A 16,824-nucleotide genomic window follows, 5' to 3' on the forward strand; every position below is an offset into this window, starting at 1 on the left:
TGGCTACGTACACGGAAACCGACATAAGAACCGCGAAAAGGCGGCGTTAACACGACCATGACTCCTGAAAGGCGACCGTCTTCACACCGTGCTCACCATGACGCTCCAGACCCGGGTGCAGGGTCTGCTAAACCACGAGGCTGGCACCGAGCAACCTTTGGTCCTTGCACCGAATCGGGAGGCTGGCTTAGATACTGGTCCAACTGCCGTAGCCGGGATTGAACACATCCATATCAACTAGCAAATCCAGAGATAATGTAGTACATTTCGACATAATTTTTCATTGAATAGATTCTATCGTCGTCTACCCTTTTCCATGAGACACTGCTATATAGCGCTTTGACATCCGTCTCCTTCCGTCTCCAGAATTTCCATGGCTGGCTCAGGCGTGCTTCGAAAGCAGGACACCCAAATCCATGGCTTCACAATCCTTGGTAGGTCCCTTTTCTCTCCCAACTCCATTAAGAAGCCAGAAAATACCGGGTACTTCGGCGATTGACAACTAAGAGACGTGCCCAGAGGCTATCTCTAAGAAAGTGGCGACGAAAAAACAAACAAAATCAACGACAAGACAAAGGGGACCACGGTACACAGAAACCTTGATGTCGGTCAAGAGTTTTGGCGGGTCTCTGTGAGGGGCTGCAGTATCGACCCAGCTTGTCATGTTTGTTGTTCGTTTAAACAGTCAGGGAAACATTAAGAGGTAGCAGCCCTACCTCTACAGACGTCAGTGAGGGAGCAGATTTGCGACAAGAGCACCAAGACCAGCTTGATGCTCTTGCGGGCAGAAGTTGTACTGCTTCTCCTAGCGACGTTCCGCAAGAGATAAGTACTGCCAATGCGATGAACAAAAAAACAGCCACTTCTCTGCAACGGGCAAGGTGCGTTTCTTCTTTCCTTCTCTCTCTTTTTTTTTTGTTGCCGCGGCTCGACAAAGGAATGAGCCGAGCCGCGGCTCAACAGCCGCCGAGGGACGGAGGGAATTGTCTTCGTGGACGATCTAGCAGATGTTGGCACCTCTGCGGACGCGTCCACTCTTCCCCCCCGTCACCGTGTGTTTCGTAGCAACGCGAGCGAGCCGCATGCTGTATCGTCGTTTCACACACTTCGGGGCTGGGGGTTTTCATTCTCTACTTTCTTTCTCTGTGCCTTCATGCAGCAACGACAATGCCGTTGCGACGCGACGAGTGCTCAACGTACTCCTCGTCCTCCGAGGACGAGCACGAGTCCTCGTAACCACAGCGGGCACCGCCACAGTCGATGCGCACGCGGTCGCCCTTGCGGGTGATGCCGTAGCGCTCGCAGGTGCAGGAGCTGTAGTCAGAGCTCGGGGTCGAGTAGCCAGACACGCTGGAGTACGCGCCCTGGCTGCTGCTGTCATCGGAGGAGTAGGACAGGTCCGAGCCACTGCTGGACAGCGGCGAGCCGCTGAGCACGCCCATGTCGGCGGTGATGTAAGCATCCTCACCGGCGTAGTCATCGCCGTAGACGATGCCAACGGCGGCCTCGTCGTAGTCGGCCTCGTCGATGCCCGACTTGGCCAGGTGCTCGGCAAGCTCGTCCACGTCGTAGTCGTCAGTCAGGATGTGGCGCGTGGCGTGTGGCGAATGCGGCTTGGGCGACTTGATCTGGGAGACGGACAGCGGGCGGCCCTTGGGGACCTCCACGTGCGAGTGACGGCTCTTGTCCTTGGACGAGTGGCGGGACGACGAGTGCGAGGAAGACTTGTGGCTGCTGCTGGAGCTGCTGGAGCTGCTGTGCTTGCTGCTGGACGACGAAGAAGACTTGACCTTGGGCACGTCGAGCACGTTCAGCTCGCGGCCGGTGGTGGGCTCAGTGGTCGACTTCTCGCTGGGGTTGTGCGAGGTGTGGTAGCCGTCGATGATGTAGTAGTACCAGTAGCGCTGGCCAGCCTCGAGCGTATTTCCCGGGAAGCGGAAAGTGCCCTTCCACGAGCCGGACTTGGAGGACTTGCTGTCTTTGGACAGCGGCAGCTGGCCGACGTAACCGTCCCAGGAGCCCAGGAGGTGCACCGTCTTGACGCCGGACGAGACGCGCAGAGAGAACGAAAGCTGAATGGTCGACATGATGATGGTGAGATGCAAAAAAAAGTAGATATAATTGATGAGGCAATGAAGAAAGACGTTAAAAATTAGGACGAAGAAACCGAAAAGTGCCGAGCGAATTATTTGTTCAAAGGATCAACCTTTAGAAATTATCCCCAAATCAGGTTTGTACACCGGAAATGATGCTATAAGAAAGCGGGAACTTTGGGCGAGCAAGCGAAAGCCAGAAGATGCTTTGAGTTTATTAGGGGGGTTTCAACGCAGAATTGACCAGCAAAACTACGAGTGTATGAGAGGTATCGTGAAAAGGTATGAAAGTGTAAAAGGTTGTTTTTTGGTTTGTGTATATTAAGCAGAGACCGGCTCTGATGAAAGAGTAAAAGGGGGGGAGGAGGGGGGAGGGAAAAAACCCGAAAACAAAGACTGGCTTTGGAGTGTTGAAAACTTGCTGAAGAGAAGAGAGGGAAGAAAGGAAGGCCAGGAGAGAGACGGGTGGCGGCCAAATATATGAAAGTGGTGGCCAGAATTAGAGGCCTCGATCACATTCATTCCTTCCTTCTCTGAACTTACACGGAGGGGAAAAGGGAAGGAGGGGCGAGAGACCAGGCCTTACTGTGGGTCCAGCCGTAGTGCCGGCGATCGACTACAAAGTACAAGCAGCAAGAGAATAGACTGGACGACGCAAGGGCTGGCCGCATGGGCCTTGCAGGTGTACCCAGCATAAAAACAATAAAGGGAAAGGCAGGCCGGACCAGCATGCAGAGAGAGGCCAATGAGCAACGTCAGCCTTAGGCGAAGGGCGGTTGGACTGGTGGAGTCCGTGCTGCAGGTCGATCCGGCAGTATCACACGCAATGGTATGTACAGGCGAAGAGAGGCTGATGCGGGATTAGTTGACCGAGAGAGCGTGTACTATGTACAAAGGATCCCAGGCTTTGTTCTGCACTACTGCAAGCACCGGCGGTTATGCCTGTGACGAGAGGGCCGTGGTGGACGAGATGAAGGCCGCCCGGCATGAGGTGATATGTGCTATTAACGGAAAAGAGGAGCGGGATGCAGTGGGCGTCTAAAACGTCGTCGCTATTGGGTGCGTGACAGGCCCGCGTGGACGTCTGCAGGGCTGATTGGCCTGCCGTACGGCGGGATCCACTCACCTATAGTTCATGTTAGCCAATCAGCCGCCGCATTCCACCAACTATCAGCATCATCACCACAATGAACCTTGCAGGCACCGGCAGCCTCTCGGCGTGCTTGAACTGGACGCCCGACATTGCCGCAGGCGCTGCCGATGATAAACAATTGAATGCAAACAAAAGCAGAAAATACAAGCCCCTGATGCAAGTCCAAGGGGACGGCCTCTCGGCTCTCTGCTATCACATCCGTCGGCCTGGACAGATTCCATATTGTGCGCCTTTTGTCTTACGTTTGCTATCGGGTCTTCTCTCGCCTGATGGCCGCATGAGCTTGGTGGAGACAAAGAGTGCTCTCCGACTGGTCGGTCGTTTGCTCGTCACATTGCGAGGACGACCAGCCGACCATCTGCAGCTGATATCAGATAGAGCGATTGCAGATTCTCTCTGCTGTGAAGCAAGAATTGATCGCAGCTCACAGCACACAGCGCACGGCGTACGGTGCACAGCGGTGAGGAGCAGTATCACAGCAGCCGGAACCATGCATGCATCAGACATGCCTTGAAGGGTTGTGAGCTCATTTGCGAGGCATGTGATCACTTGATACAGGAGCAATTCTTCTGCCGGTGTAATAGTGTCGGCACACGCCGGAGTTTTGCTGCATGCGGACCGTCCGCGCCTATGCACTTCTGCTCCATTTCAGCAAGGTTAACCCCTCTCTTCCCCACCCTTCAGCAATACTATGTTGACATATTAAGCCTTCTCCTCGGAGAATCTCTCGAGGCAACATGACCAGTTGTGAAAGACAGATTCGACTAGAGCCGGTCCTGCTCCATGGCCTGAAATCCTGGATGAAATTATGTTGCCTCTCAAAGAAAAGACAGACAGGCGTCGGCTGTTCTCGGCATCTTGTCCCAGATCGTACGTATGGTCTGATTGGCGACATCTCAATGCCTGTAGCAGGATTTGATGACGAAATCGTGGAGAATTGACTGCAACCTTGTATCTTGCTTTGCGGAGTACATACTCGTAGTATCTTATATCGTCCGTACATATGACATCGTCATACATGCGCCATATCTCTTTTCCCTCCCCACCAGCGCAGTCTCCTTCCCTTCCTTGACTTATTTTGCGCGTGCGCTGCCTCTCACCAACTCGCCTCTCTAGTCATCTAGACTAATGCATGTCAGCACCTGCAGATAGGCTATGCGGGCGGGTAACTCGCTTCGCCGTTCTGATATGCCAGGCACCTTTTGTTGTCCCGCCCCTCCCGTCGCAACTGTCGGAAAGTTGTCTCTCCATGCAAACACTTGCCAAGAATCTCGGCATGTCGGGTTTTCAAACCTATCATTTTCCCGTCCACATGGCCGTAGCGATGGATGACTCTTTCCATGTCCAAAACAGGGTGCTTCTTGCCTCGTCGGATGAGATTATCTCTCAATTCACTGTCAATTCGGAAGGTGCGTTCGGTCTCTGGGAAAGGAAAGCTGCAGGGAAGCAAAGCGTCTTGCTTGTCTTGTCAGCTTGCGGTAGCATATATAGACCATATAAACAAATACACTTTCGCTCTCGCAACAACGATTTTAGGCCTGTCTATGCTTTCTTGGAACAAACATCTGACCGTATCGCAATCAAGAGCATTCATTGCATCACAGTGCGACCTACGAGAGGTCTCGGTTATCAATCACATTTTGGATGGAACAAAAAAATGTTGCATGCTTTTACCAACTCAGACACGATTATCCACAATCGCATCAATACAACGATAAACGAGAATTATCATCCACGGCCCACAAGAACGCTACGACCTTCCTCGATTTTGTCTATTTCAGACGAGACGCAACTTCGAGGCCGATTTTACAGACTACGGAGCACCGTTGATCTGCGGAGCTCGTCTTCCGACAATTGGCCCGGAACAAGAAGCAGCAATAACTCGTCAGAGGGCGCAATATCCTGTGACTGGACCGGCCCGAGAGCGTTTGCTTCCCACACCATGCTGTCTAAGGCACCACCACTGAGTGTGTACTCTTCCAATATGAGGGGATGTTAGAAACCACCACCGAAGGCACACCAGCCGACCCGGCCCAACAATCTTGTTCAAAACTCCTGCAGGCAAGATGAAAATGTTTTCCCGGGCGCAGGCTCGAAGAGAGGCGTGGACGTGAAGAAGAGCCCAGCGTATACCCGGCCAGCCTGTGAGTTCATACCACCCAAGCTTTGCTACTCTAGAAGTCATGTCTACGACGTAACGTGTTTTTCAAGAAGACAGCTAAAATGAACTCCTTCTAGACAACCACCCTGACCAGCGTCCAGCGAACGCATTGCGTTCCCCATCACAATGTCTCCCAAGCCAGAACTCGTCGCCACCGAACTGTTCATTGGTAGGCTTTTCAAGCAGAAATTGGTGCCACGAAGCAAGAACGGAGCCAGCATGGGAGCAGATCAGCTGCTCGTACAGCCATTCCAAGAGCACGACCCCCGAATCCCACAATGGCGACTCTGATAATACCCGGTTCAATTCCTTCCGTATTGAAAACACCCAATTACTGAAGCTTGATTCGACTTCTTTCTTGGGGAGCGACGACTCGGGGTCCATACATTTGCAAACAACAACTGTGAGCGAGCATAATGTATCCACAAGGAAGCAGCCTCTCTCGGCGAGCAAAGATATCCTCCCAACCACAGTCCGCGAAGTACATAAACCAAAGACAGGAGCTCTACCAAGACTCATGGGGCCACTCCAGCCGTCACCTAGTGTGCAGCCGTTTCGCATGTCTCTTGCACTGGCTGGGTTGATCCTACCAAAGCCGGCACTGCAACAAGCCGCATCGATATCGGTGGAACATATGCCAATGCACCTCATAGCACCGTCGGTACAATCCAAGAATATGCACAGCGAGCTCACAAAGGCAAGCAGTGTTCTATTCGACTCGTCCCCTGTGGCTCCTCCTCGCAGAAGTATCCCACCCAGTACCCAAACTTCTGCCAGGGGATCTTACGGGACTTTCGAGAGTCAGGGTCACGACGAAATGTACGCCCGTCATACGCATATGCCTCCTTCCCATAATGACCGAGGGAGCCTTTTTCCCCAGAGAAAGTCGAGCACGGTAGCAGATCTCCGAAAGATGTTTGAAAACTCGACCACCAACATTGTGCCGCGAACAATTCGAACAGTACCAGCTGTCAAGAAAGCACCAGCATTCTATTTACAATCAGCGCTTCTCACGCCTTCAAGTTCCGGTATTTCATCGGGCTGCTGCTCAAACACCAACACCACAAGACATGCGGCAACTTGCAATGCATCGACTCCGCAAAAGTCGTGCGCCTTGCCAGCAGAGTCAGAGCTAAGCACGCCCAGGACGTCTTCGGTTATGATGGGGGTAGATGGAACCTGTATGTCTATGTCAGGTGCAGCTGCATGGAAAGCCTCAGAATCCCCACTCAAAGACAGAATCCATCTCTTTGAGTCGTTGAGCCGACATGAAAGTAGTGTCGAACAGCTGGAGCCTCAGGCGGAGCCTCAGAGTGGGGAGAAGACAAAGACGCGCAGTATTTCAAAAGCACGGCTGAAGGCGTTTGTGCAGTCCAGGCATCGACTTGGCGGCTGGCGCCGAATTTCCCGTTCTAGGAACCCAGATGATGCACAGGTGAAGGGGTATCAAGAGCCTGATGATGCACAGCTGGCCCATGCTATTTCACCCCAGGAAGTGCCGGTGGAAATGCCCAGAATGCCTGCTGCTGCACCTGGGCACCGCCACATGTGGTCTTGGGGCCATATTCACGGAGGAAAGCAGCAGTCTGGACCTGCTTTGCAGTGGCGAGGACTCGCACGTCAGCCGTCTGGAAGCCGCCACCGTGTGCGGAACTGGAGTTGGAGCCGACGGAAGTCTAGCCAAGAGTTTAAAGAGGACGGAGCTTGCGGTGATGGAAGCGGTAGTGCCCATGTTGCCTCTACCAGCAGAGGGAAGCGAGGAAGCAGTGGCGCTTGGGACGAGGCAGACCTGGCGGTAGTAAAGGTCAACTGCGACCTGGAACACCCGCGACCGGTGCGTGGTGACGATGTTGACAAGCTGGTGACATTATGCAAAAGCCGAGGGGGCACCCTCTTTGGGCCGCTCAGAAGCAGCAGCCAGGGTTGGTGAAGCTGACGAGGTATTATCATAGAGACAGTCGTTTACAGCAGTAAATTAGTAGTTAGAGAAGTGGCATGCAGTAATTTATTTCAAATTGCCATGGTCTATTCTGGACAAGCCTGCTTCTTTCAAGGACGCATGTGGGCCGACTGGACGCCGATGGCTCTTTAAAAAAGACGCCTCAGACAGAGGCCAGGCCCATGCCACGGGCAACCTTGCGGACGAGGGCCTTTTTGAGGTACCACTCGCGGGCGAGAGAACGGGTCATCTTTGCAAAGACAGCGGGGCTGATGCGGCCGTGCTCGACGGCACGGCCGAGCATGAAGACAGAGTCAGCAAGGGCGCGTTCCTCGGCGACAAGGTCATAGAGCTGACCGGCAACAACGGTGGGAGCGACGAGAAGGTCATCTATGGCAGGAGGACGGGTCTGGTGGCCACGCTGGATGACGCCGTCGGCAGCGGCTAGAGATTCGTGGAGGAGGTTTGTGTTGGAGGTCAGCAGGGCCGACAGCTGGGCCACCTCGGACATGTCCTGCTGCAGACGGGAGGCGGCGTCCAGCATGGCTGAGCGCTGAGCCTGCAGTCCGGCCAGGGTGGATGCATCCTGGTCTCGGCTGCGTATCCGAGCCTGTGCCAAGACGCGGCCGAGTTCGTGAAGCAGTATGTCTTTCTCGGGGTTTGGTGGCACTGGTGGCGGCGGCGGTGGTGTCGACAGTTGTTCATGTGCTGGATGGTGCTGAGAAGATGCATCTCCTGGTGTCGTGCCCTGGCTGGCAGCAACAGCAGCATTGTCGTCTTCGTCCATGATGTCGGGAGGAGGTGGACCCTTGGGCCGAGGCTGTGGCTGCAGCTGCTGCCACGGAGGTGAGGGGCCTCCTTGCTGTGCATATGCCAACTGCTGTTGTTGCTGTTGCTGCTGCTGCTGTTGTGCATATGCATAGTAAGCAGCCGTTGCTGGCTGACGAGGGTCATAGGTGGCAAAGGAAGGGGGAGGCTGTGTTTGGAGTGGTGGTGGCTGCTGTTGCAGAGGCAGATCAGAGCGAAATGAGGTCTGGTATTGTTGTTGCTGGTTTTGTTGCTGTTCATGAGAATGATGTGGCGGCTGGCCTAGAGGAGACTGCTGATATGAGGGCCTGCCGGGCACAGGTGGTGGTCGTGGGGGAGGGGGAGGAGACGGCGAGTGGGGAGTCTGGATGGCAGTGCCAGTATAGCTGAGACGGGCATCGTGCAGCATTCCCGCAATGGAGTTGGCAGCAGCGGAGGAGTCAGCATGCGGATGGGGTGGAACCGGAGGCGGAGACGGCGTGGGGCTGGTTTTGGGGGAGTGGTGCTAGTGGTAGTGGTGACGTTGGCGCTGGGTTTGGGCGGAGGTGTCGGCAGCTGGAAGGCGGCAGCAGAATGGTGAGCAGCCAGCTCTTGCGGGAAGGGTGGAATGGGTGGAGGGGATGGTGTTGCGGCAGTCGAAGGCGATGGCCGGACAGACTGGCGAGCAATGACAGGCGGCTCCTTGGCGAAGACATCGCGCAAGATGGCCAGGAAGTCGACAATGCTGGATTTCTGCGAGCGGAGCGGCTGTCAGCATGCAGAGCCGTCAATAGATTGTCCCGGCTTCACGGGTTCAGGACACAAAACGCACATCCCAAAACTCGGACCAGCCCACGAGATAGGGGTGGTAGACCTGGCCCTGGGGGTCGACGTGCTGGCCAGGACGGACCATCATGTTCTCGGTCGGCGTGACGTAGACGAGCGGCGCCTCGCGGGGGTATGCGTGGGGGACCCAGACGGAGATGGGATAGCGGTAGGTAGTGCCACGGAAGACGGCCGGCAGGGTGCCGGAGAGGTGGAGAAGCAGGGCCGAGGCGCCATTGGAAAAGGCTGGAGGAAAGTCAGTCAGCGAGGCTGGGATGTCACCAAGAACGCCGGGGTGCCGACGGAAAGACATACTGTGGACGTCTGTCCGCGGCGACAGGGATGGAAATTGGGAGAGGGCCTGGGCCACATCGTTGTAGGTGCGGTTGACGTCTTGGTATTCCTGAAGGGGGGGGGGGGTCAGACTTTCGGAGGAGAGAGAGAGGGGACAAGCAGATGGGCGGAGCTAATTACACTGGTGAGGACACTGTACAGCCAGTTGAGGACGTGCTGCTGGACAGCCATCGTTTCTTGGCTATTGTGTCGACACACGGGGTGTCTCGTGAGTGAGATGGACGGCAGCCTTGCTTTGGGGGGGTGAGCTATCTTTGACGGCGATGGAGGCGGTTAATGGTGGCTGGTGAAGCTTGGCACGTGGCGGTGCGCAGCTTGGCAGCTTTTGTGGACACGAGTCACATGATATACACACCCCACGTCGGGTCGCGAGTACACGTTCTCGTACGGAGTAGACATGCGATACTGGGTCTAAAGAGTAACAATCTATAAAGAAGAAGCATGTTTACTCCTTGCTTGTGTCAAGCTCCTCCAACCTCCTCAGGTCCATGGGCTTCTCTAAAAGCGGGAGAACGTAAGGATCAAACGTTTTCCAGTACGGGTTTCCAAGGTGGTATTTCTGGCTCTATTGCTTATTAATACACGTCCTACACAGAGAGTTGTATACGGAGTGACAGCGTACGCTTTCTTGCTCGTAGCGTTCGACAATGGTAAAGGCACGTGGGTCTTTGACATCTTGCATGACAAACCAAGAAATCGTCTCCTTGTCCTGGGAGTATACGCGACTGGCTTCGATGAGTTTTTTCGAGAGCTTTTCGATGCTCTCTGCATCGTCCTTTGCGTAAAGGTGGACAACGATGGTGTACACCATGATTCCAATGTAGAGCGATGTAGTAGGACGGTGATGGATGGCCGGATAGCGTGTGAAAGAAAACAACGTACCGAGTCAAGGCAGAAATTGGAAAGAGGGGAATTGCGCAAAGTATTTAGTTTATTCGCAAAGCCCCACAAATCCGCAGTTGGCGCAACCAAGGCAAAAGGCAAAAACGTGGAGTGACGAAAAAGTGACAGAAAAGCGACTTTAGCAAAGAGAAATGGCGCTCGAGCAGATTCGCGGCCACACCATACGAGCACATCATACGAGCAAGCCACTCTGCACCGACGATCCGCCCGTCAGCGGGGAAACAAGGATGCGGAAGAAAGGAAGCAGACGGTGCAGAGTTTTGCGAGTGTGTGTCAGAAAAAGAAACGGCACTACTAGGCTTTCCTCTAGCTTCCCTGGTTGCAGATTATAAACTCCAGCCTTTCCGGATTTTCTTATAAAGCAGCCCGGCGCCTCTTCTTCTAAGCTCATGCTTTCCCCTCAACACTGGCAATTCGGCTCTCCCATCGCTATAAGCTCATGGTCTTGGTTCGTTCCGCATCTCGCAAGGCTGAGGAGTATCACAGAGATCAATCTGTATACTCCTTGCGTCAGGACGAGACTTAGGTCAGCAGAAACTGCAAACAGACACAGACCATGCTTCCTCCCATTCCTGTGCTGGCCGATTACGGCATCTCGGCCAAGCACGGCTTCCTGCCCGACGACCTGCCGCTGGCCCGGCTGCCCGACCCCTACTATAACAAGTGGGAGGCTGTGGTGGCGAACCTGCAGGCGCTGATCCTGAGCCGGCGTCTGCGCGGCGTGGTCGACCGGCTGCCGGTGCTGTCGACCGACGGGCTGGAGCACGTGGCCGAGTGGCGTCGTGCCTACTGTATCTTGTGCTTCATGGCCCACGGCTACGTCTGGGGCGGCGATCGACCGAGCGACCGGCTGCCACCACCGCTGGCCGTGCCGTTGCTGGCCGTGTCGACACGACTAGAAGTTCCGCCGGTCGCTACCTTTGCCGCCGTGTGTCTCTGGAACTTCAAGCCGCTCTTTGTCGACGAGGGCGTCGACCGGCTCGAGAACCTGGCTACGCTCAACACCCTGACCGGCTCGCTCGATGAGTCTTGGTTCTACCTCGTCTCCGTCGCCATCGAGGCTCGCGGCGGGCCCATGATCGCCATCATGCTGGCCGCCATGGCCACAGTCCGACGAGGCGAGCAGCAGGAACCGGACAGCGAGGCAGACACGGCCGCCACCGTGACGGCCTGTCTCTGCGCCTTTGCCGAGCGGCTCGACGACCTGACTGGCCTGCTGCAGCGCCTGCACGAACAGTGCGATCCGACCGTGTTCTACCACCGCATCCGGCCCTTCCTCGCCGGCAGCAAGAACATGGCCGACGCTGGCCTGCCCCACGGTCTCATCTACGACGATGGCACCGGCCACGAGACGTACCGCCAGTACAGCGGCGGCAGTAACGCCCAGAGCAGCCTGATCCAGTTCTTTGACATCGTCCTCGGCATCGAGCATCGCCCGACGGGCGACAAGGGCGACAAGAACGACAAGGCCGGCACCCTGTCGGCTTCTGAGCCGCCTCCCCACAACTTCATCATGGAGATGCGTCAGTACATGCCCGGGCCACATGCCCGTTTCCTGCGCGACGTCGCCGCCGTCGCCAACATCCGGCCCTACGTGCTGGCCCGCCCGCACGACCGTCCGCTGGCCATCGCCTACGACGCCTGCCTCTCGATGCTGCGCGCCCTGCGCGACCGCCACATCGCCATCGTCACCCGCTACATTGTCGTGCCGTCGCGCGAGGCCATGCGGGCCCGCAGCCGCTCGCGCAGCCCCGAGACCGTGCGTCGTCAGCCGGCCGTCGCCCAGCCGAAGCCCGTCAATCTCGCTCGCCCGACCGACTCGAAGCAGCTCAAAGGCACCGGCGGCACCGCCCTCATCGCCTTCCTCAAGCAGGCCCGCGACGAGACCGGCGAGCCGGCCGTCGAGGACTGGGCACGCCGCTTCCTCGGTCGCCAGGCTCGCGGCCCCGGCAAGAACGATTTCTTCTTCGGCAAGCCCGATGAGTCGCCGCTGACGCCCGAGGTCGCCGCCGCTGCCGTCACCGATGACGAGGAGGAGATTGTCGGCGGCATGGCCGGCACTTGGACCATCGATGACGACGTCGGCGGCCTGTGCCAGTACTGATGTTGGATACAATTGTGCCAGAGCATCGGCTCGGACGTAGAGTCGAGTGTTGCGGAGAGGGGCCTTGCGATGGGAGAAACGGTACTTTGTAATTAGGTGTAAACCACTGCGAAATAGAAGTACCTTGTTTCAGTGCTTGAAGCCCATTAGTCATCCATCCACTCTTGTACCACAAGGGAGGACAATCAAACCCTTTCTCTGTGCCTTCCACACAAACGAGTCCCATTAATCTGAGCTCAAGTCAAGCGAGATTTCAAGGTTCTGCAACCCTCTTTTGGATCCATATACAGCGGATTCTTACAAGGAGACTCTGTCTATCATTTGACTCTTAACTTGGACGAAAGTGAGATATAGAAAGCTGGCAAAGTAAGAAGCGAACAGACGAAAGAAGCCACCCATTTTTCATCTGTCTATTATCAAATTTCTGTCCCATTTATGTTGCTACCTCGATTTCTTTACAACTCTGCAAAATGTCTTCATAACAGATCCTTTACTCTTCTGTCTTGATTCCTAATTTATTACAAAACAGGTATGGGGTCCCTACTCCGTACTTTACCTACTTTACCTACTAATGTAATTAACCTTGCAACACAACTCTTTATCGATCTATCCACCATCCACAATTGTCTCTCGCAACCGCTCATGGCTGCAGTGCGGACGTGTATTCGGAATTGGCCGGACACGATACATCAATAAATTGACTAAGGGAAATGTTGGCATGTGGCCGTGAGCCATATGCAGACGACACGAGATCCGTTGAAGATATGGTTCTGACACGGGATGGGCGCACGCTATGAGCCAGGAAAAAGGGTCAGAGAACAACGGAATGAAACAGAGTGATATTGGATGTTATCACAAGAAACAAATAGCACTTTTATGTAACAAGTTTCTAAGCAGGTACGATAATGGAAAGAGGGTTCTGCATGCTGAGTTTAGAAGTTTATTTTTCAAGTCATAATATTGCTAGACTTTTTGGGACATCCGTGTAACGTTTGGCACCCCCTACACTGGCGTCTTGATATGAAAATTCCCTAATTCAAGCAGCATACAGCTTCACGGTTTTCTAAAGTAGGGAGAGTGATGGCTGAGCACTTTTTGTTGGTCCGCTCGGCTTCTCTACAGGCAATGAAGTCGATGATACTATACAAAGGCGCACCTCTTGAATCTTTGCAAGCCGCACCCTTTGAGCAGTAAAACACTATTTCTTGACGAGTGCACATTGTAGGTATTGTGGTGTCGGTTCTGCGGAGGTATTGAGAAAGGGATTATTGTTGGTGGTATTGAATTGTTTCGGAATGTTTTGTTGTTTGTTGATGAAGATTGTAGAGAAAATGGCTGTTAGAAAGCGAGCACGTTGATGATAGTTATACTTTTCTAGAGACAGACAGCAATACGTTCATACTCTCTCTTGTCATGGCCTGTCCTTGCTCGGTGGCCTTCTTTACGACTGAGATAGGTGAAAATGACTACTTCCAGAAGTTATATCATAGATTGCAAGCTAGCTGGTCACCGAAATATCAATGTTTGTAAATAACTAGACGAGATACTGGTCGTTTTCGAAGCTTGTCACAGAATTTGATATATTCTTTCTTTGACTTGACCGAAGCAGTGCACAAATCAATAGAGGTAGTGAGAACAGTGTACTGCAGTGACATGAAACTATTGTAGGCCTTAATCGATTACCTCTTAGTTCTAGACCCTGTCTATGCTAACGTTGACTGCGATCCCAACTTCGCCGTGTGTATGACAGGTCGTGTAGGCATCCTGGAGCTGTTAGGGAAGTGTTTGCCAGCAACTAAGGCTGCCAGGTGTAGACAGCTGTTCAGGCATAATTTGTACGGAAATAGGCTCTCTTATGTACTCAAGTCCCTGTTGATGTCAGCAGTACGTCTCAACCTCGGATTTGGCGTCTGACTGTATCGACAATGCCAAAAGCGAAAAGATGACAGCAGCAGCCGTGTAGGATATAAATGTGCCAAGTCTACTTTACAGAGAGGAGGATTCTCTAGTATACTCAAAACAATTAAGCACTGAACTAGAGCTGTTCCTGTCGTCCTTCAGTGTCTGTTCCAGCTGATTAGACCTGATTACGTCATGGTGCCGGTCGATTTCGCCATATCCCGAAGGAAATACATTTCTGCATGAAGGCGCCAAATCGGGTCACTTCCGGACTCCACAGAGATGACAGCGTTTATCGGCAAGCTCGCATTCGTTGGATCTGCAGCCCTGCAACTTGGCCATGTGCTCCTGCACCCCATACGCAATGCACTTGCGTCGTAGCTCCCCACCGTATCTGTCCCACTCATGTCGGAAGCATGATGTCTTACGGCCATCTGACGATCAGAAAGGATTTCTGCCGGGTGGGGAGTTGTTGTCCGAGTGCTTGCTATTGCTCGTATCATCCGCGCCTGATGCATTTGGAGTCGCAAGACACATTTTATCTACTCATCAGTATCGCCGCTTGTGACTTTCTTAATACACACGGCATCAATCAAAGAGCATTCCCAGCTCTTTAGGCTAATGACACTACAGCTTCTTTTCTTATTACCCAAGCAGGGTACTGCCGAGTCTAGATCTCGGTACAGGCTTTAACGGTCTCTGCACTGTATTCCAGTTTCCTCGGAAGATCAAGAACTTGACTCTTACCATCTACATGAAGAACCCAAAATTTGGCGGCATCCAGTACGAGAACAGGTAAGTCTTTGAGCCCCAATAAACAGTTGATTGCACGAAGACGTGGATGGCCAATATGCACATTAGGCATCCCGGAATGGCATGTGATCTGCCCGGTGTCTGTATGCTCTACGCTGTCTCTCCTGGCCAGTGGGCCGGGTTGACTAATTGCAGCATACCAGTGTACGTTTAAGGACTACACGCAATGGCCCGAATTTTACTCAGCCGGCCAGGACATCTTGGCGTACATCAAGTGTGTGGCCGAAAAGTACCACATAGACCGCTACCTCAAGCTGCAGAACGAGGTGATCGGTGCCGACTGTAGCGATGCGTCGGCAAAGTAGACACTGCACGTCCAGGACCTAACGGCCGGCACGGTGTATGCCAACAAGTGCGGCTTTCTCGTCGTTATCCTAAGCCTGCATAACTTCAATGGACGGCAAATGCACACGGCCAACTTGGACGAGCCGTACGACATCGAGGATAAGGAGGTCATCGTCAACGGCAGCGACTCATCGGCTCTCCAGGTTATTCCGACCTTCCAGCCCAAAGTAGCCCAAAGTGAAGCGGCTGGACAATTACATGCAATCCAAAAAAGTGGATTGCCTCAAGCCCCCGATTGCGGGAACTGTAGGTTGAGCCTGCGCATCGTGCAGCCTGTCGAGTCCCCGTGCTCACCGACGGCATCGAGACCATCGACGGCAAAGTGCGCAAGGTCGACACCATCGTCACGGATACCGGCTTCGACTCCTACCTGCCGCGCTTCCCCATCACCGGCACCGGCGGTGTGCTGCATCTAGGAAGCTCCCCGAGGCCTATGCTAGCATCCTTGCCGATAAGATGCCCAGTTTCTTCCTCTCGCTCGGCCCCGACAGCACTCCACCCACCGGCTCGGCCATTGTGGCCATTGAGAGCCAGTGCCAGTATATGATCGACGTCATCACCAAGTGCCAGCACGAGGGATATAAGACCATCCAGGTCGAGTAAGTCGCCGGGTCGTCCAGTCGTCAAGCTACTGATGATCCCTGTACTACTGATGCCTGCAGGCCATCTGCATTTCGTGAATTTTCCGACTTTGTCGACGCAGACATGCCACAATTTGTCTACGTCGAAAACGTAGGTTCAGGCTTCTACGGGGTCCCAAATGGATGTCGGATTTCGGTGTTGACGCGTGGATGCAAGTCGTGGTTCAAGCAATTAACGTTGACATTCGAATAATGACTCTCTAAAACTCTCTACCCCGGCTCGTCTCTTGCCCTGCGCGAAACGCTCCTTCATCCCCGCTAGGATGATGTTTGTTTCGTTCCGTTGAAAGACACGAAGGAGAATCCGTTTGCGTGGATCAGTCTGTAAATGACGCCGGGTCGGTTCGAGATGAACGATACAGTGTCATTCGTACCTGAAAAATGTCGAGGTTTCGGCTGTCGAGGTTCTGTAGTTTGTCGTTTGCGTTCGTAGATCATTAACCGTCAAATCTGGCGTACGGAGAGAGTACGGAGTATTACGGAGTAGTGGAGGCTGACTACTGCCATTTGGTGGGTCCAAGCCACGTGATGATCTAATGGATGTAGTTCCTTTAAAGTAGCGCTGACAGCAGCGTATGGGAGTATTTTAAGCAATTTACAATAACAGGGCGATCGTTTTAATGCAGACACAACATTCAACGTCAGGTACGGAGTATTTCATACGAAGTATGAAGTAAGATACATATTGTCCACTTACGGGAAAGCGGGCCATATCATTGTTCTGAGATATGGCTTTGCTTTCGTCATGTGTGTACTTCAATTTGCAGTCCACACCATGTTGATGCTCTCGATAACCTCCATCCTTTTT

At 53.8% G+C, this 16,824-nt stretch overlaps 5 protein-coding genes across 5 annotated transcripts; 2 read left to right on the forward strand and 3 right to left on the reverse strand.

Moving 5' to 3' along the window:
* Positions 1–1,151: 1,151 nt before the first annotated feature.
* CMQ_1425 (GTP-binding protein) lies at positions 1,152–2,087 on the reverse strand (the record flags this gene model as incomplete). Its single annotated transcript, XM_014318504.1, has 1 exon — positions 1,152–2,087. One exon carries the CDS (start codon positions 2,085–2,087, stop codon positions 1,152–1,154), a length of 936 nt encoding a protein of 311 aa, XP_014173979.1.
* A 5,422-nt stretch (positions 2,088–7,509) lies between these two features.
* Positions 7,510–8,133, reverse strand: CMQ_828 (endosomal sorting complex protein; the record flags this gene model as incomplete). The annotated part of the gene is made up of 1 exon (XM_014317907.1): positions 7,510–8,133. The coding sequence occupies one exon, from the start codon at positions 8,131–8,133 to the stop codon at positions 7,510–7,512; it is 624 nt and encodes a 207-aa protein (XP_014173382.1).
* A 302-nt stretch (positions 8,134–8,435) lies between these two features.
* On the reverse strand, positions 8,436–9,482 carry CMQ_1503 (endosomal sorting complex protein; the record flags this gene model as incomplete). Its single annotated transcript, XM_014318582.1, has 4 exons — positions 8,436–8,885; positions 8,965–9,203; positions 9,273–9,360; positions 9,432–9,482. 4 exons carry the CDS (start codon positions 9,480–9,482, stop codon positions 8,436–8,438), a joined length of 828 nt encoding a protein of 275 aa, XP_014174057.1.
* Positions 9,483–10,770: 1,288 nt separating this feature from the next.
* Positions 10,771–12,318, forward strand: CMQ_932 (indoleamine-dioxygenase subfamily; the record flags this gene model as incomplete). Its single annotated transcript, XM_014318011.1, has 1 exon — positions 10,771–12,318. One exon carries the CDS (start codon positions 10,771–10,773, stop codon positions 12,316–12,318), a length of 1,548 nt encoding a protein of 515 aa, XP_014173486.1.
* Positions 12,319–14,971: 2,653 nt separating this feature from the next.
* Positions 14,972–15,978, forward strand: CMQ_1525 (flavin-binding monooxygenase; the record flags this gene model as incomplete). Its single annotated transcript, XM_014318604.1, has 6 exons — positions 14,972–15,012; positions 15,079–15,109; positions 15,174–15,296; positions 15,351–15,518; positions 15,626–15,778; positions 15,832–15,978. 6 exons carry the CDS (start codon positions 14,972–14,974, stop codon positions 15,976–15,978), a joined length of 663 nt encoding a protein of 220 aa, XP_014174079.1.
* Between the last annotated feature and the right edge of the window lie 846 nt (positions 15,979–16,824).

This window comes from Grosmannia clavigera (genome assembly GCF_000143105.1).
Source record: "Grosmannia clavigera kw1407 unplaced genomic scaffold GCSC_140, whole genome shotgun sequence".
Classification (NCBI taxonomy): Eukaryota; Fungi; Ascomycota; class Sordariomycetes; order Ophiostomatales; family Ophiostomataceae; genus Leptographium; species Leptographium clavigerum.